The sequence below is a fragment of the Oryx dammah genome, unplaced genomic scaffold, assembly GCF_014754425.2.
Source record: "Oryx dammah isolate SB20612 unplaced genomic scaffold, SCBI_Odam_1.1 HiC_scaffold_10, whole genome shotgun sequence".
In the NCBI taxonomy this organism is placed as follows: Eukaryota; Metazoa; Chordata; class Mammalia; order Artiodactyla; family Bovidae; genus Oryx; species Oryx dammah.
This window is the reverse complement of record NW_024070194.1, coordinates 65,671,528-65,691,526: the sequence shown is the minus strand read 5'-3', so window position 1 is coordinate 65,691,526 and position 19,999 is coordinate 65,671,528. Positions and strand designations below refer to the sequence as shown.

At 36.2% G+C, this 19,999-nt stretch overlaps 1 protein-coding gene across 6 annotated transcripts in view; it reads right to left on the bottom strand.

Moving 5' to 3' along the window:
• Positions 1-19,999, bottom strand: part of LOC120869251 (ankyrin repeat domain-containing protein 26-like) — a 72,619-nt gene that overhangs the window by 44,115 nt on the left and 8,505 nt on the right. For 5 of the 6 annotated variants that reach the window (XR_005722501.1, XM_040248429.1, XM_040248432.1 and 2 more), the window contains exons 5-15: positions 18,733-18,800; positions 16,198-16,231; positions 14,592-14,661; positions 11,769-11,829; positions 11,449-11,648; positions 7,729-7,858; positions 7,368-7,429; positions 5,964-6,057; positions 4,003-4,101; positions 3,356-3,384; positions 3,189-3,261 (exon numbers count right to left, since the gene is read on the bottom strand). Coding sequence is in view for 5 of the 6 variants with exons in the window: in XM_040248429.1 (XP_040104363.1) it covers positions 3,189-3,261; positions 3,356-3,384; positions 4,003-4,101; positions 5,964-6,057; positions 7,368-7,429; positions 7,729-7,858; positions 11,449-11,648; positions 11,769-11,829; positions 14,592-14,661; positions 16,198-16,231; positions 18,733-18,800 (920 nt within the window). In the remaining variant the exon portion in view is untranslated. The remainder of the gene's footprint in view (positions 1-3,188; positions 3,262-3,355; positions 3,385-4,002; positions 4,102-5,963; positions 6,058-7,367; positions 7,430-7,728; positions 7,859-11,448; positions 11,649-11,768; positions 11,830-14,591; positions 14,662-16,197; positions 16,232-18,732; positions 18,801-19,999) is intronic. The other variant, XM_040248431.1, reaches the window with a different exon arrangement.

Genomic DNA, 19,999 nt, shown 5'->3' with positions numbered 1-19,999 from the left:
GACATACCAAGCTAATGGACAAACAAGGGCAAACAAGTCAGTCCTATAGATGAAAAAAAACAAAACACTTTGAGTTTATAGCTTGTAGTCACTATTCTAGGAAATAACTGAGAATCTTTTGTAAATGCAAAGTTAACCCTACAGGTGAGGATAGAAAAGAAAAAACTAGGAGTGAAAAAAAGAAACAGTATATGATTTCTTACTATAGCTCTGACCATATGACTGATTAAAGGTGCTACATTAATTGGTATTTATGGACACATATTGGACATGGTTACTCAATAGACTGGGCATCCTAGTAGAATCAGAATTGACTTTCTATATACTGTTTTTAAATGATACAGCACTCCTTCAATATTGCTATGAAGTTACATTTTGAGAAGGCAATCTCTAGATGTCTACTGAGGTCTCCCAACTAGTCCCAGAGTTCTAAATATAATCCTGCTACCCACTTTCAGGTGTATGCTAAATACTAGGCTAAACAAGCTTACTTTCTCCTAACTCTCTTTGTATTTATTGTATTACTATGGTCAGAGGGAGAATGTAAACACCTTGCTAGGAGGTATTACTTGGCTGTAGGCTGCATAAAAGGAGTCAACACAAGGTAGGTTTTGCCACAAAGTCTAATTTGGAACCGTCAGAATAACGGTTAGGCCATGCCCAGGTGGCCCACAGCGGAGTGCCCTGGGCTTCTGCATTACCTTGTTTGCTTTTTCTGTTTTCTGGCAGCTGAGACTGGCACAGGTCATGGAGCGTGTAATTCTCTACCAGAAACACCACTCCAATAGTCATCTTTTATCTATTACAGTCATCTGTCCAAATTCTATGGATGCTGACTGATTTTTGGTCATTGACTGTGACACCGGTAGACACTGATCAACTTTTAAATGCCCCACTCTTTGATAAGTCTCATTGTTGAGGCTCAAACTAGGAGAATTGGAATCTGAAAAATCTGAAAACAAAGTTTCCATTTATTAGAATGTCAGTAAGTATACTACTCTAACTAACCTGTACAAAGTCTTTCTGCAGAGAATCAGTTCCACGTCTTCCTCTCCCCTCACTCATTAGTCCTTCAGAGCTTATTATATCTTACACTTCACTGTCATTCATGAAGAGACATTAACTAGTTCTCATTTTTTTCTCCTTGCTAATTTTCTAGTATTACTTACTTTGATTCACTCAATCTCTATTACATATTCTGTATTCCATAAGAACTTTATTAATAATTATTTTTATTCAACAAATATTTTATTAACAAAATTATGGCATTTATTTTACATTTAATTATGCATGACAATATTGTGTGTTCTAGAGACCATGGTTTTAAAAACACTTCTATTGAATATGTACTTTAAAGTGTTTTAAAAACACTTCTATTGAATAAGGTACTACCTTAATTAATGGTACAAACCAAGACAATGTATTAAAAAGCAAAGCCATCACTTTGCCGACAAAGGTCTGTACAGTCAGAGCGATGGTTTTTGCAATAGTTACAGAGGGATGTGAGAGTTGGACAGTAAAGAAGGCTAAGTGCCAAAGAAATGATGCTTTCAAATTGTTGTGCTAGAGAAGACTCTTGAGAGTCCCTGGAGAGCAAAGAGATCAAACCAGTCCATTCTAAGGGAAATGAACCCTGAATACACACTGGAAGGACTGATGCTGAAACTGAAGCTCCAATACTTTAGCCACCTGATGTGAAGAGCCAATTCACTGGAAAAGACCCTGATGCTAGAAAAGATTGAGGGGAGAAGGGGACAGCAGAGGGTGAGACAGTTGGATAGCATCACTGATTCAGTGGACAAGACTAGGCAAACTTGAGGAGATGGTGAGGGACAGGGCGGCCTGGCGTGCTACAGTCCATAGGGTCACAAAGAGTAGGACACGATTTAGCAACTGAACATCACCAACAACAACTACTTTAATTACAAAGAAACAAACAACAACAAAAAAACAAAGAAACAGCCTTTTTTCAATGTATCAATATCTTCAGAACCCATTTTTTAAGCCTTGCATAAACATCATTAACTTATGTAAGAAATGACAGGCTTGTGTGTGACTAATTGTTTCCACGTGAAAATAGGATAAGTCGAGGACCACACTGGAGCCAAAAAGCACAGAGCACCATGAGACAAGAATGAGTGCAACACAAAAATATTTGCTTCAAAAAAAAAAAAAGCTGTCAGGTCTAAATTTCTTAAGAGAAGTCAAAGAAACAAGCAAGAAATGTATAAGTGAAACTTTAAACCCCGTTTCAACTCAAGGCCCCCTTTATCATTTCACATCTAACCACTTCAACAGTTTAAAACTGTGGTTCTCAAGTGTGCCCTGAAACTCCGTGAAGTTCAGAGACCATCAGGTCAGGGGGTCCAAGAGGTCAGAACTATTTTCACAACAACAGTAAATGTTACTTCCATTCTCACTCTCTTCTGACTGCACAGTGGAGTTCTTCAGAGACACGATATGTGATATTATAACTCTAATGACCAGTGGAATTAGCCATTATGATTCTGTGTTCTTGTATTTTAAGTTTTTCAGCTTTGTTTTCCAACACAGTGAACATCAATAAATACAACCTACTTAAACAAAAGTTCCATGGCATTCTCAATAATTTTTAAAAGTATAAAAGGATCCTAAAGCCAAAACTTTCAGAATCACTGTTAAGTATGAGTACTTCCCCTACTTCTAATAATCAAAGATACCACAAAAACAACACACACACAAAGTCTGCTAAACAAAACATCTGGTTGGCCTACATTCATCTGTGTAACAACACTAAAATGAAATAATTATAAGCTGAAATATAACTGATATATTAGCAAGAGAAGCTTTACTCTAGGTAAAGGTCAGAGCTCAAATAAGCATTTTTGGACACTGGAAAAATCTTAGGATCTAATAATTAATTTCTGAGAATCCCTAAGAGTATACAGATTCCAAACTGAGAACTTCAGTGTATCAAAACATATACAGAAACATATTGAGTTCAAGTTTACATTTTTAAAATTTCTTGTTCTTATGCTTGTACATATTTTTTTTTTCCAAAACACGGATACCAATAACAACATTTGCCTTATGTATGTCAAATGCTTCAATTAAATTTGAAAAAAAAAAAGTTAGCAGTATGAAGACTGAGCATTTCAAATACTTCAGTGTCCCTCTTTTCAGAGTTACATGTGTATTGCAAAATTTACCTGAACTGGATGTTTGTAAATCCTTCATTCCGACTGTTTTACTAGGAACAGAATCTTTCACTAAGACTGCGGGCTGAATGGGTTTGGAAACAAGTTGATTAATAAATAATGTACATTTGATACAATCCACAGTTCATAATTCAAGATAAAAACATAAACGATTTTACCTTCACGTTAGGATATTTCTCAGGAGAATCTAAAAGGCAAAAAGGACACAGAGTTAATTACATGTAAATATGAAAGCCAGCTCTACATTCATGCAGAGTTAGTACTGAGCAGAAATCCTTGTGCTCAGCCCTGGCAGTGAATACATTCGGTTTTAGTGCCTTGTTTTCAGGGGGATGTTAGGACACCAGCAAGACAGACTATGAATCCACTATAGATAGTGAAGAAAAAATAGAAATAAAGGGTTAACAAAACATGCAGTTAAGATTTCAAAAGTAACATTACGTTTTCAATGACTTTATAAAATATTAAAGTGCACACAGACCAATGTGAACATGCTGACTGATGAGGAGAAAAGTGATCTTAATCAGAGGAGCAAACCATGACCCCAAGAAGATAAACATGAAAGCTGATGGTAAAATGCACCAGTATATCTTGAATGCAATACAGCAATATCATTTATACCATTATACTACAAGTATTTATCATGTTCTTCAACCTGGCCAGTCATTTAAGAAGCACACAGCTGGGATGACAGTTCAACTGAATGCATAATTCATTTCTCATCAGAGAAAGAGTAATGAACTGATTAGCTGGGATACACACTTGTAGAATAATAGTTCATAACAATATTCACTTTTTTTCATACCCATGTGGGCTACTGGTATGCCTACATGTCTTGGCTCCTCTAGTTTAGCCATCTTAAAGTTTCTCGATCCAATCATGCAAGAAGGTATATAAGACACATCTAGAAAATAATGTATAGTAAGTTCTCAATATTGAAATACAATTATCAAAAGGAAATAATAAATTTAACTGTCACACCATTATTAGATATTTAAAATCTTGCATGTTTCAAAATCAGTGTAGTACTTATAAAAAATTAACAATTCTAGCATTTAGGGAATGAACCCTATTAATCTGTTTTGTTTCAAAACTTATTTTGGTTTGGTACACCATGCTACTGCTTCAAAGGATTTCTGTGAAACAACTTTCAAAAAAAGTCAATGCCCCCATATTCACATTAACCTAATTTGAATAACAAATACTGATATAACACATATCTTTGAGGCCTGATAGGTATTTGGAGTGGCTGGAGTTTCCCGCACTTCTAGCACCCCCTCCCACCTCCAGTATTCTCTGGAGCAACAGTGATCTTATCTATTCTCATTGCAAATACACTGAAGCCATCTAGAAGGAGTTCCTTCAAGTTTCCTCAACTCCAAACTCATCTCTCTAAGGCCTTACTTTCTTCCCTCCATCCTTTTATTAGATTCTTTCCTCTATAAAGGGTAATCTCTGGACCTGTGGTCTTAATTCTTCCCCCTTTACATTCTTTCTATGGATCATCCCCACCACTTCTTTTTCCCTCTTTGCTTAGCAATGGTATCTTACACCTGTAATTGCTACTTCAACTCTTTGCTTCCCTCTAGCTATAGACACAGTTAGAAAGAGAAACAAAATAATGCTTTTCCTTGATCCTGTTATGTCCTGCACTCTCCAAAGCTCTACTTCCAGATTTCTCTAAATCCAAGGCTACACCCTTGCTACTCGGAGAGCTTGTTAGAAACACAGATTCTCAGACTTCCTGCTCAGTATGTGCACTTCACACAAGGTCCCCAGGCTACTAGTTAAAATCTGAGAAACTCTTGTCTATACTGAGTCTGCTTCTACATTACTTCAGCTTAATTTACTCTCCTGAAATCTTAGCCTCAACTTCCTCACTCTAACACTCCCGCCAAAGTGAAACTGCATTGCAAGTGGGAAACTTTCCAGTGGACTCTCTATCAAGCTGTAGATTACTTGATCTCCCTATCATGCCCCCTGTTTGCTCCTTCTTTCTAGTTCTCTTTTGTTGGCCTATGTGACACCATCCTATAAAGTAGCAACGTTTCGTATGACACCAATTTGCACACATTACAGCTGAGCACCTATGCCCACGCTCCCCCACAGAGGATGACACACCGCTCTGCACGCCCAGGGACCTCAATCCTGAATGCCTTCCTAACAATGAGGAAGACAGGAAGAGGGGAAAGCTTTGCTGTTCTTCTCTGACACGTCTTGGTGCTGGAAGCTCACTTCAAATGCTTTGTCCATACCAAATACTCTCCCTTTTTCTAAAGCGTTATCTTACTTATTGCCACCTTCCCCAAAGACCTGTGCTTCCTTTTCCTTCATTTCCTCCCTATACCCTCTGCCTCTCTAATCCTTCATTCCCTCTTTCCTCTTGTTTCTCAACCTTCCTTAGGTCATAGAGTATCTTGAAACAGAATTAATTTTTTTTTTTTGGCCCATGTGTCAAATGGAATCTTAGTTCCCTGAGTAGGGATCGAACCAGCACCCCCTGCATTGGAGACTCGTAACTGCATAGAGTCCTAACCACTGGACCACCAAGGAAGTCCAGGAGCTAAATAATTTAGCTCCTTAAACTGCATTCTCAATTTAATCTGTGGCTGACACCTGATAAGATACACTATTTCCTTCCTTGTCTCATCTTTTATCTCACTACACATCTGACAGGTGATTTTCTTTGCCTATTAGAATATATCAGCATTTCCATTTTAAATCAACATTCTGTCAAATGACTTTTCTATAAAATATAGTTCTTACCTTCAACTTGTCCATTTAATGTATTTTTCCCTCTTTGACCAGCAGCTCCAGATAAAAGATCCACATACTTCCGAGGAAGGCTCTCAGAGATACTCTGTTAAAATTAATATTGAGTTGCATGAAGATTTCCTAATTCCTTTTGAAGAAAATATCCTACTTTTAAAAACTGCCTACAGGGGGGTTCATGTTTGGGAATGCATGTACACCCGTGGTGGATTCATGTCAATGTATGGCAAAACCAATACAGAATTGTAAAGTAAAATAAAAAATTTAAAAAAAATAAAAATAAAAACTGCCTACATTTAACCCGGTTAAGACAGGTTTGCCAAGATCCACAGCTGCTAAGTGACAGATTTCAGGATGCTGACTTCACGGCACTGTATCACCAGGGAGTGGCTACCTGCATCTAAGAGATCAGGCCCTTCTTATCTCCTTCCATAGCTGCCACCTTCAAACAGAGCACTGTTACTTTACGTTACTTCAAGTACGGCTGCCACAAAGGTTCTCTGTGTGTGCGAGTTAAACTATCCAAAATGGTTTGTACTTAACTAAAACATCACAAAGCAAAGCTAACTGCTGTTATTATACCACATATTTCTTACTATCCCCTATGCTTTTGCTTCTCTTGAAATGTTCCTTGCAGATTAACTTGATAATCCAAATGTAATAATACCTTCAAGTTTCAAGCACTATCTTTTCGATGTTGACGTGGTTAAAAAACCACAATTCAACCCATTTCTCTCTGGCCCTCTGTGCAGTTTTACACATGCACATGTGCCAAAGAAACATACATTTGCTTGGGAGGTTGGGGATGACACAAACACACTACACACTACAGTGTATAAAACAGATATCTAAGGGCCTACTGCACAGCACAGGGAGCTCCACTCACTATTCTGTAACGGCCCATACAGGAAAAGAACCTAACACAGAGCTGATATATAGAGAGAGATATATAACTGATTCACTTTGCTGCACACCTGAACCTAACACAGTATTGTAAATCAACTATACTCCAATAAAAATTGAAGGAAGAGAGGAAGAAAGAAAGAAAGAAAGGAACATTTGATCATAGACTCACCTGGAATAATACTTTAGTTTTTAGATGAATGTAACTTCAGAACACAAACAGATTCCTTATGACTTCTAAGCCTTGATTTCCATATTACACTGATTTCATTAGGTAAACCTTGACAATTAGCTAAAGTGTACTATGTGGTAGTATTTAGCACAGAATTATCTTATTGATTAAAATCAATAATTAAAAATAAAGATTAAAATCAGATTAAAAATAAAAAATTTTGATGGGCAAATGCAAAGGTGAGAAAGTCACAGCATCTTCCGCTTTTATGTTTTTACATCACTAGGTTGTTTACATTTCAAAATAATAACAGAAGACACTACCTCAGAATCCCAAGGTGATTCTATATCTTCCTCTTCTCCCAAACCTAAGGCTGACATCATATCTGTAAAATGGAATCACAGATTCATTAATGAGAACATTTACTACTGTGAATTTTAATACATATATGTCTATCTCTATCCACAAATAGTTCAATAAAATGAACTAGTGGAAAAGAATTTCAGAGGGTTGAAGCATTTTCAAGAAGAAAAAGTTGGTAGTACTTGGAAAACTTCTGAAGAAAGAGAGCAAAAGAAACACAGTTAAAAAGAAATGGACGCCATATTTGCATCTATGCACTTTAAAGGTTTTTATTTGAGCTTTTAAGCATAGAAAAAAATCCAGAGACATTCACTAACTTACCACTTCTATTATTTTTGTGTGTTCCATCAACAGAACTCAAAAGGTCATGATTTATTTGCTCTTGTGGAGCCCTTTCAATAATATCTGTGTCACTTTCTTTGTCTACAATCTCTGGCTTTGTGGCTCCTTCCTATAACAACAAGACAAAATAAAACAAAAACCCAACTTCAGAAAACATATTCATTTATTTGGTCAGTCAGTCAATCAGTAAGATGATATTCACTGTTGTCTAAGAAATCATAGACACTGTCCTCAGAGAAGTTAGAAATGTAAAGAAAAGAGCGATTCTGTTCTGTGTTCTAGGCAAGGCAGAGACACGTGAAAACAAACAAGAGGGCAGAAAAGTGTCCTTCAACAGCTCTGCAACTGAAGCGGACCAAGCACAGGAAGGGCACAAAGGAGAGAGGAGGCAGGTGAGCCCGTGAAGCTCAAGGAACGCTGTGACAAAGGGCTGTGTCTCAGAAGACAGTACAGAGCCGGGGTGTGAGGGGGATTCTGGGAAGGGCAGCCCAAGGAAAGGACGAGGTGTGAAACAGTGTGAATAAGTCATGTGGAAAACTAGAGCACAGATACTGGGAACCCTACAGAGAGACAAAATGGAAGGACTGGGATCAAATGGCAAAAAGCAAGTGTCCTCTTTTTTCTTCACGTGACAGGAATCTACCACACAAGTAAAGGGTTACATCATCACAAATATATTTTATTTTATTTTATTTGGTGCCATGCTTTTTTTCAAATGAAACGGGAAAGACTACACTGCACCAGGGAGTAGCAAACACGACATTATGTTACAGGACAGCATTGTAAAAAAAAACACTACAAGCGATGCTCCAGAGTGGACAGGAAGCAAACTAAACACTGCCCATCACCCAGAGTTTCCACGAAACTGTAATTAAAAAGTTGAATCTGGCTTTAAAAACAGCCAAATAAAAACAGTAAAAATCATTCTAAAACAAACTGCAAAGCCAAGAGGAATGAAAAGATTGACAAATATATTTTAGAAAGATTACTCTGGCAGCAACATAAAGATAAACATCAGGGAAGCAAAACTTGATAAGAATATTTCAAGATTATAGGTGAGAAAGTAGATTATGATAATAAGACATGAAAAATGATAAGCAGGTAGAAAATACTGAACTTGCTGAGTGACTGATGCAGTAATTTCAAGGAAGTTTGGAGTCCAGGATCTTTCCTGCTGTGGCATTTCAGTGATGCTGTCTACTAGGATGCGGAAAACAGATGACAGTGTAGCTTACAAAGAGTCAGGGACGAGGGAAGTGTCAGGAACAAGGCCTTCAGTTTGGGAAGTAATGAATTAATCTTGGGCACGCGAGGGACTCAGAAGAAAGGATTTGGATAAATACCTTTGGATTAGAACTAGATAGCCTTATTTAGGAAAAGCATAGCTGTTAAGATAACTATTTGTAAAATATGCTAACCTGGTATAATTAATGCAAACCTATGCAGAATTCTGAACTTTTGAAAATGAAATACCAGGGGAAGAAAACTATGACATTAAAATTTTCAGTTATATATTTTAACATCTGTTTCAAGGACATAAAAATATACTTTTATAAATATGTGCAAATATTCATTTCTGGGATATTATAATAATAAGCATTTTTGAGTGTAATGAAAGGTTTAATAGTAAAACACCAATTCAAGATGCTACAAGAAGACTCCTTTTTAAAATTGATCTTAAAAGACAAGTTTTAAATTGTAGATGAGAAATGCTTATGTGAGTATGGAATTATGAGTCATTTTAAAGTACTACTATGAGGTAAGAAAGAAATATAAAACCCTATTTGAAAATTCACAAGGTTTTCTTCTTATTTCGTGGTAAACAGCACACTAACTCTAATTTCCTATCTGTGCGTTCTGGAATAGTAGGTAAAGATTGAAGGAATGATCTAGATATTAAAAATAGTAGTAAAATTATGATTATCCAAGCTGGAAATACAAAGGTTTTTCAAATACATCTATGATTATCAAGCAGGACTCAAACTTCATATCAGGAAAGAACAAACCAACTAAAAAAATCAAGTAACCACAATTTCTGAGTTTTGGATACAAAAGAATTTATATGTTAGTTTCATATATATAACAAAGAATTGGCAGGCTAGTTTAATACCTATAAATACTGAAGTTAATATAAAGTTTCTTAAGAATAACATGGAGTATACATATGGCTAGAGATATTTCAAAAGGTAAAAAATTATCTTCCAGAGATAATTTTTAAACTCTGTTGGTAATTTTTCTTTCCTTATTACTTTATAATAACAAGTAGTCTGTATAAGAAAAAAAAATCATAAATTGTGATTTCATTCATTTACTGTAAGTGCCATTACATGTAGATATTAAAGACAAATCAGAATCTCTTCAGCAAAAAAAAGTTCTACATTTTTTCTTTAAAACTATTGCAGCTGAAAATTTTCTCATTTAATGAAGAGAGAGTAAGAATCTCATTTATATAATTATAAATTATAACTTTAGTAAAAAGATTAGATAAAATCCTTATTTACTTCCTCTTTATTTTCAAAAAGATCTAAAACACCCACCAAGATTATACCAAACAGTACAATAAATTAGTTAAGTACATTAAGTATTTATCAAACAGTAAGTTAGAAACCACAAGAAAGAGAAAGGTCAAAAATTCTTAAATCATAATAAATCTGCTAAGGCCTAAAAGAGAACTCACCTTGAATTGTCTATGAACTAAAGTTTTGCTATATTAAACAGAAGACATCGCTTCATTACTTTCAAAGTGAGAATTTGTTTAAAAAGACAAACCACTTCCAACTGAAATACACTTCCTGAGGGAACTATATTCAATATAGAGATATACATACATGTGTGTGTGTCAGTCCCTCAGTTGTGTCTGACTCTTTGTGACCCCGTGGACTGTAATCCGCCAGGCTCTTCTGTCCATGGAATTCTGCAGGCAAGAATACTGGAGTGGGTTGCCGTTTCCTTCTCCAGGGGATCTTCCCGACCCAGGGATTGAACCCAGGTCTCCTGCACTGCAGGCAGACTCTTTACCAACTGAACCACCAGGGAAGCCATATGTACATGTATAAGTATAACCAAGACACTCTGCTGTATACCTGAAACTAACACAATATTGTAAATTGATTATACTGCAATTAAAAAAAAAAAACAAGAACCACCGCCAAACTCAAAAACCACCACCAAAAAAGGTAAGGAACAAATTTTCTTTCAGTTCTTCATAAAAATCAGCTATATGTCATTCAAAAGAGTATGAGCATTGTTTTTTCACGACCTCACTGTCTCCTCTTAAGTTGAATTTGAAATAATTCTTCTCACATTTTTAATATAGAGTTCCTCGTCTGACATACCCCCACTATTTCTGTTGTGTTTGTGTAATTTCTGTCTCATCCTGACCCTCATTCCATTTATTCATCTTGTCCTTCTTAAGTGAATTCTTCCCCTTCATCCCCCTCCCCATGTTCATACGCATCTAGCCGTTCTTCCTGATTGCCTTGTGATGGTCTCCTTTCATAAGGGCATCCTTAGTATGCCAACATTTTAAAATCTGAATCATGCACATACATTGCCCCTATTATCACGCCATTTTGTATCGTGACTTTGAAGGCTTCCATTTCTGTGGTAGGATCCTTTTGGTCATATAAGGGGACATGACATGCGAACGGCATGTGAAAAAGTACAGAGGAAAAAAGAGCTACAAACAAAACAACTTGCCTTTGTGAGACCAAGGCCCGCGAGAGACTTGAGAGGTTGTGGAAGAGGTTCAGCCGATGGGAAGGCAGGATGAGAGAAGCCCCGGACTCCAGGTGATGGTTCGGGGACAGTTTCAACCACATCTTCAATTTCACCATCAGAATTATTGTCCTCAGACAAGGTGGTACTCTCTGCTCTCACAATGCCACATTTTGCTTCTACTACAGTGAAAACAAGGGAGAGTACATGAGAACATCTGTAATTTCAAATCAGTGAATAATTGAATTGAATTTCAAATCAGTGAATAATTGTCACCAGGAGGACAGTCTTAGATAACTTACTGTTTCTTTTGGATTGCTGAGAAGCATTCATTAGCTTTGTTAAGTTTGGTTTCAGGACATTCTGGAGAAGAAAATAAGAACTTTAAGAATAATAAGAGTCAAATTTAATAAAATAATTATAACATCCCCCATTACTCTATGATCTAACACAAAGAGCACAGGCTCTGGAGTCATTCAGATGTGGATTCAAATCCCAGTTCTGCCACTGACTAACCTTCTCATGGGGTAAGGATTATAACAGATGACACTGGAAGCCCCGGATGTTCCTCTCCTTACCCCTAATATACTGCTATACAAATACTGTGACACCCACTAGATTACTTTCTCTACCAAAATGTTCTAGAATAAAAATTTATCCCCAATACTTTAGAGTACTATGTCTGAAAAACTAAGCTATTTAAATTAGTTGCAATATTTTGAAATTTACTTGCATGATTTCTATATGCATGAATTATCACTTGGGAAGGGAAATATGAAAGTTTAGTTTTCAGCAGAACCGTATTAAATGGGTTAGAACTGCAAACAGGAAAAGTTATTTCTATTCTGTTTGTCAAAGAGCTAAAGACACATGATTTTTTTTAATTCAGCTCATTCTAAGAAAGAGTGAAAAAAATAAGATTAAACCTGTACGGCAATGATCATGAATGAAAGCCACAAACACTCTAAACAGAAAGCCATAAGCAAACATGTTAACAATAGAGGCAGAGAGAGATGGACTCAAAGAACAGACACTGAAGAAATGTATTCTGCAAGGAAAAATTAGGTTAAATTTTTTAAAAATTAGGTTAAACAGTAAATATTAAAAATGACAAAAGGTAGGGGAGGAAAAAGAAAGGAAAAAGTGAAATATGCCTAGTGAAGTACAAACTTAAGGGAAAAAAAAGAAAAGCATAAATATAATGAGGTATGTGGAAAAACATATATTTAGAATTTATATACAATAAATCAGTAATATATCAGTATTGTTAAGGATACACTACGAACAAAACCTGTGCTTTATATATTTTTATTAATACATAAATTATATATCTACACTGTTCAAGTTTTATGAAAATATCAACATAAATTATATATAAAACATATATTTAAAAGAGCTTTTGTTCATTGTGTATCCCCAATAATAGTGATTTATATTACTTTAAAACTGTTTATAAATAATACTGTAATAGTCTAATTTTGCCACTATAAAAAAAGTCATTCAATTAGCCACACATGATCATCTATCACTACCTGAATGCTGTCAAGTATTACTAGAGAGAGGAATTGATAGAGAAATATTCCTAACATTTCACTGGGAACAAGGACTGGTAGCCAGAATTCGAAGGAGAATATACTGTTTGAAAAAAAAAAATTAATGGAATACAAGATGGAGCTAAAAAGAAGGTCAAGAAATAGTAATCTAAAATTCTCAGTTCCCAGTTGGACAACACTGAAAAATATACAATACCATTTTTATCACGTTTTTCTTATTTATTTTCTTGTTGTGCAGGACCTCCCTCCTCAACATAACTGAACTTCTACATCCTAAATATTAAAAAGAGAATCTAAATTTAAGTCATATTTTTAGAATTCAAACAGATTTAACTGCTATATTATGTATATTAGCTGTAACATTATGTAGGATTCCATTTGTCTCTTCATTTATTCACATTCAAAAACTATTAAAATGGTTCTTACATTTGAGATATATGTTACATGCTCCAGGAGATGCACAATTGTTTCCTGAATTCCACTAGTTTATACTGATACAGGGGCTATAAGATGAATATTTAAACAACAATAATACAAAATGTCTGAAATCTAAAATTTTAGAATATGTCACAAGGACTTTCAGTGCACTTTTTTTTTTTACTACAATACAAAAAATATCTGAAGTTGTAAGTTTTACCTTATAGTTATTAAAAGCCTGTGCTTCTGGTTATTATTTTAGGCAAAACATGTGTTCTTCAATGAGATGAACAATTGGGAATATCTTCTTAATGGAATGCTTTAGAAAACACAGTGGAATCCCTTTATAATATGGATTTTGAGAAACAGATTTTTAATTTCTAAATTTTCATAATTACAACTATTTTACTTTAGTTTTAATGCAGAGCCAAAGACAGAAACAGAGAAAGACAGAAAAAAAAAAAAAGCACCCTCCTAACACTTCTAAGAAACCAAAATAGTGTCTAAGAGTAAAAAAAAAAAACTAGATGATATAAACTATATAGTTTTGGAACTGAAAAGTTCCAGGAAGATTCCATGATTATTACAGTAAGTAATTGTATCCACTATGAGTATTATAAAAGTCACGTCAGTATGGTTTAAAATTCACAGTAAGACTCTATATCCTTGACCAAATTTTGTATTTCCTCCATTGTAAGAAAGCTTTTCCCAATACGATTTTCCTGTCTCTATGTATTTTCCAACCCATTTTTTTTCTTCACTCCACCTTCAGTATTTGAGACTTCCCTGGTGGCTCAGACAATAAAGCATCTGCCTACAAAGCAGGAGACCCGGGTTCAACACCCAGGTCGGGAAGATCTCCTGGAGAAGGCAATGGCAACCCACTCCAGTACTCTTGCCTGGAAAACCACACGGACGGAGGGTCACAAAGAGTCGGACACGACTGAGAGACTTCACTTTCACTTTTCAGTATTTACTAAAGTAAAAAGAAAAAAACATCAACTAGTCATATTTTTATAAAATGGTTTGCTCTCACCAACTTTCCATTACAAACATAAAACAGTGAGAGGGACACCACTGCTGAATATTAAGAGTAAATGCTATATGAAACTAAATTCAGAGCAGGAAAACTAATTACAGAAGAGAGCACTTTACCTTGGTTTCCAAATCTAAGTCTTCATCATCTGATGTAGGCCATGAATCAACACCAGGTTTGTTGGAAAACCTTTAGAGCAAAAACATATACAACAGAAATGAGTGAGTTCATTTCTTTAAACAAAAAAACAAGTGAAAGTTTGGCTATCTGTGTATTTTTTTAATATAAATTTATTTATTTTAATTGGAGGTTAATTACTTTACAATATTGTATTGGTTTTGTCATACATCAACATGTATCCACCACAGGTATACACGTGTTCCCCATCCTGAACCCCCCTCCCTCCTCCCTCCCCGTACCATCCCTCTGGGTCATCTCAGTGCACCAGCCCCAAGCATCCAGTATTATGCATTGAACCTGGGCTGGCAACTCGTTTCATATATGATATTATACATGTTTCAATGCCATTCTCCCAAATCATCCCACCCTCTCCCTCTCCCACAGAGTCCAAAAGACTGTTCTATACATCTGTGTCTCTTTTGCTGTCTCGTATACAGGGTTATCGTTATCATCTTTCTAAATTCCATATATATGCGTTAGTATTACCGTATTGGTGTTTTTCTTTCTGCGTATTTCGTATCTGCATATTAAATGAAGTTTCCTGACATAATTAAAATTTGGTCTCTGTTTTAAAAAAGCTTTTTTAAAAAAAAAATTTTTTTTGATGTGGACCACTTTTAAAGTCTTTCTTGAATTTGTTCCAATGCTGCTTCTATTTTACATTTTGGCTTTCTGACCCTGAGGCATGTGGGATCTTAGCTTCCGGAACGGGGATCGAACCCACACTGCCTACACTGGAAGGAGAAGTCTTATTACCCATCTTAACCACTGCAATCCCAGGGAAGTCTCTAAAAGGTTTTTAATTACCTATTTCTGCTTCCATCTCTCCCAACTATTGAAATATTTAGTTAAGACTCATTGTTAGTTTCCACGACATACAGTGACAGCCAATACACTGGCAGAGCCTGAAAATAATTTGTTTTCACCAAAAGTCCTAATAACTGAACTGAAAATCGAATTGGTGGATTGACATAACTCGTCTGCCCAAACTGGAATAAACCTGATGACTTAAAACAAAGTGGAAAGATATGCTGCTCCTTCTCCATTCTCTGTTCCTAGTTCAAAGACTAAATAAAGGGCATTCATCAAAAATGGCAGTCTTGGTCCTTCAGCAGCGAAACCACTTACTGAGACGGCCCCACCCCTCCCCTTTACTCTGGAACAGTAGTTCTCGGCAATGTCTGAAACTTAAAACGTACAGAAATCCTGTTTAACTTATATGCTACACAGTACTTCTCAGTCTCTGCTGAGGGACATGAGAGTGGACGTGGGAGCCAAGCAGGCCAGCTGTCAAATCACAGGTCAGCTCATTTTAACCATGGAATCATGGGTCAATTCATCAACCTCCTGAACCACAGGTGGCTAATTAAGTAAAAGTAGGATACAGCTACTTTACAAAGCTGCTGTGATGACTCTGTGAGGTCACAAATGTTAAGTACGTATTACAGTGTCCAACCCAGAGTAGAACGCTCAACAAACATTAGTTTCTCTTTTCTGTGTTCTCTTACTTAAACATACAAATTTAAACCATCCATAAAATCCTACCTGCTTAAAGAGTCTTCTTCAGAACTTTCATCCTCTATTAAAGAAAAAAGTAAGACACATTTTAAATCAACAAAAGAAAAATACAGACTATTAAAACCTCAAGACTGATGCTCTGCTTAAAAGTATTCCTTTGGGACCACACCTGGCGATCACACTACAGGGAATAGTGATTGTACTATACTTGCAAGCCATTAATGCCTAAGAATCACTCCTCTCCTTTATATCATCAAATGCAAAACAAAAAAAAGAAGAAAGAAGGGCTATTTACAATAACCATAATCCTAACCAAACTGTAGAAGACTGACAGAAAGTTATACTATATCATTAATAGAATCAGTACTGTAAACTGACAATAGCACACTTAAACAGCACAGTGTTTCTGGACTTCCATTGCTTGGAGCAGTGAACAGAGCCTACAGGTGTCTTGCTGGGACATAACACAACTTCTCTGGCTCTTCAGTTCAAGATGAAAACACCCTCTCACAGGGAAGCTTGGTCTACAGGCACTGAACTTCAGAGCGTGGTAAAACATAGGAAACAAAGTCTTCCTGGCCCTCTTTCCAGATGCAAGAGAAGGATGAAAGATGTAGTGAGTCTAGGTTTAGAAAGAATAATCTCTTGAAAGGAAGGTGGGGGAGGGCAAAGGGGTAAACAGGGTCAACTGGGTAGTGAGGATGGGGACTAGACTTGTAGTGGTGAGCAGGCAGTAGGGTACACATAAGCTGAACTCTTTTTTAAGTTTTAAATATATATATATATACACACACTAATATATTTTAAAAGTTTAATCTCTTGAGACTATGTCCTTCCATTGTTCAAGAGTATCTGGACCACAAAGAGCATGATGATCGAAACAGTTCAGTGTACTAGTGAGGATATCATTATATCCGTTCTCCCCATTATATGACAAATGTTGATAGAAATCATGCTTTTTCAGGTTGGAAGGCATACATCATGAGATCCAAAGCTGATGAACAAGGGGAGGGATGGAAAGAGGGAGGGAGTGATGGACTCTGGTGCTCTTGGGCAACATTTCACATGTGTCGTCATGATCTGATGCTGGAGGGATGACTCACATGCAGTGACTCCACAGGGTGGGAGTCCTGCAAGCTTGAGCCTGGAAGGCAGTGATTTTTAAATGTTTGCACTCTGTGACATCAGAACAATGCTTAGTACATAAAAGACATACAATGATTTCTTCAGTGAACAAATGAACAAATAAATAAGAATGTTTTCTTTGAAAATTTTGTTTACAAAAATACAGAGATTAACCAGGGACAACTCTCTTCTATTCAGAGTATACTGAAGACCAAGACTCTATGTCATCTCTGTGTCTCCTCTAACGTGTAAAACCAACCTACAGGAGTTCTTTGATGGATGTTGTTGTTGTTAAATCACTGAGTCATGTCCTACTCTTTGCAACTCCATGGACTATAGCCCACAAAGTTCTTCTGTCCATAGGATTTTCCATGCAAGAATACTAGAGCGGGTTGCCCTTTCCTTCTCCAGGGAATTTTCCCGACCCAGGGATCAACCCCGCATCTCCAGCATTGGCAGGCGGATTCTTTATTACTGAGACACTTGGGAAGCCCTCTTTGATTAGATAGAGGTCTACTAAGTTAAAGGTGCAATGAGCTAGATGCCACATCGAGGGGCCATGTGGTGTTTTTGTTAATGTGACGTGTTTTTGTGCTTTCATTAGAGTCTGCAGAGTCCAAATTTGATTTATGTGAATATTTTATACAATAATCTTTTAACTAATGGCAAGAGAACATCTTGTTCTAAAAAAACTATACTGTCATGACAATTATCCAATACACAGAAGAAAACATCTGGTTCTAATGAAGTCAATCCATCTCACTCTTCTTGGATCTGTAAGGAATGAAGTCAGTAATAGAGACCTTGTTGGTCCAACAATAGGTAAAATAACTGGTTCTCAACCAGGCACTGTTTTTCTGTCTCCTGTACTATTGGTAGGTACCTTTCAAAAATAATCGCTTCCTGGCGTGCTGCACACTGGCTCAGCTTTGTAGTTCTTATTGTTTATCATTTGGTATCCTACCAGAAAGGTATTGTTAAGGTTCCCAGTTGTAATGATGGTAACTTTTTTAGTGAGATTACTCACTGCACAGGAACTACTAACTATTCATTCACTAACTGCAAACCGTTTGTAAAAATTAAAGTTCCCCTTTTATAAGAAGTCTAATTTGATATAATATGATTATACAGAAAATATACATCATACTAACTTAAAAAGTTTTTTCTATCTACAAGAAAATCTAATACAGGATTTTAGGGGCCATGATTAAATACATGGATTTGTTCTAAGATAATACAGTCTCTGATTTCAAGTTACCCTACAATTAACTTCTTAAACAATTCGGAATACTAGACTATTAAGAAATTAATTTTAAAAATAAAATACAAATGCAAATTACATATGCTTTTTCATTGTTCTTTCATCATTAAAAGTTGCTCTTTCCTATTTTATCTATGGTAGCATCACCAAGAGTAATTCATTGTCAGATGACTTACCTGGGTTGCTGTTTTCAGGAGGAGTTTTAGGTCTCTCTTCTTTATATTCAGAAATCAGTTGGCGAATACTATGTATTAAAAATGTGATAATATTTTAACACAAATATGAAAAACAACTACCAAAGTCTTAGACTATTTCAGAAAATGTCACAGATAATATCAAAACTTCAATTGTCCCATAAGTTTCTAAGTTCTACAAACTTTTATTTAGCATGTAATTAAAGGAGAACGAAAAGAAAAATGAAGTACTCATGAACTAAGGGCAGTATAGCTCAGTAAAATAACTAGAGTTAACTTGGCATATGAAAACTCTCTTGAACTCAGAAATCCTAGCTCTGTAACCAACTGCTCTTCATTCTGGAGAAGTTGCTTCTCAATTCAAAGTCTTCCTCTACACAACTGGGATCTTACTGCCTTATTTCACAAGGGGATTAGTGGATTTAATGAGATAATATGCCCCCAAAATGCTTGGAGGAACAGTCAAAGAATGGAATAATTTGATCTAGAACTTTATTGCTGGAACTACTTTGGAATTCCAAATAAAATCTAATGTGTGTTTTTTCATACCTTTAACATTCAAGTGTTGCAGGAAACTGTTAATTATGGTGATTAGCTGTTCTTTGTGGTTTGTAAGTTAGAGAATCTCAGCTATAATTTGAACCTAAATTTATTTATAAAGTACAAAAACTCACTACATTAGATAACATAACTGTCTCCGATTATTGCAGCTAATTACACCAAGAGCAGTAAACTAACCACAATCAAGACCTGGCCTGGACCACTACTCTTCCTTCTCTACCTACTCAAACTCTGAACCATATAGATCTTTCAGAGAATGATGTCTAATCTCCACGCTCATCTTTGTTTCATTTGGAAGACATAACCCTACTCTTAGAATGGATACTGGCAAGTCCTGGACAGGGCTTACCTCGCTTAATTCCAACTAACTTACTTGAGACTTAGGGATCTCTGGTGAATGAGTTCCTTATGAGGCAGACTCTGAAAACAAGGGCTTCCCTTGTGGCTCAGCTGGTAAAGAATCGCAATGCAATGCAGGAGACCTGGGTTCGATCCCTGGGTTGGGAAGATCCCCTGGAGAAGGGAAGGCTGTCCACTCCAGTATTCTGGCCTGGAGAATTCCATGGGCTGTGTAGCCGTGGCATGACAAAGAGTCGGACACGACTAAGTGACATTCACTTTCACTTCACTGAAAACATTTAAGGCTGAAGCACATATAAATCCTCTGGAAGATTTTCATTATTATAGG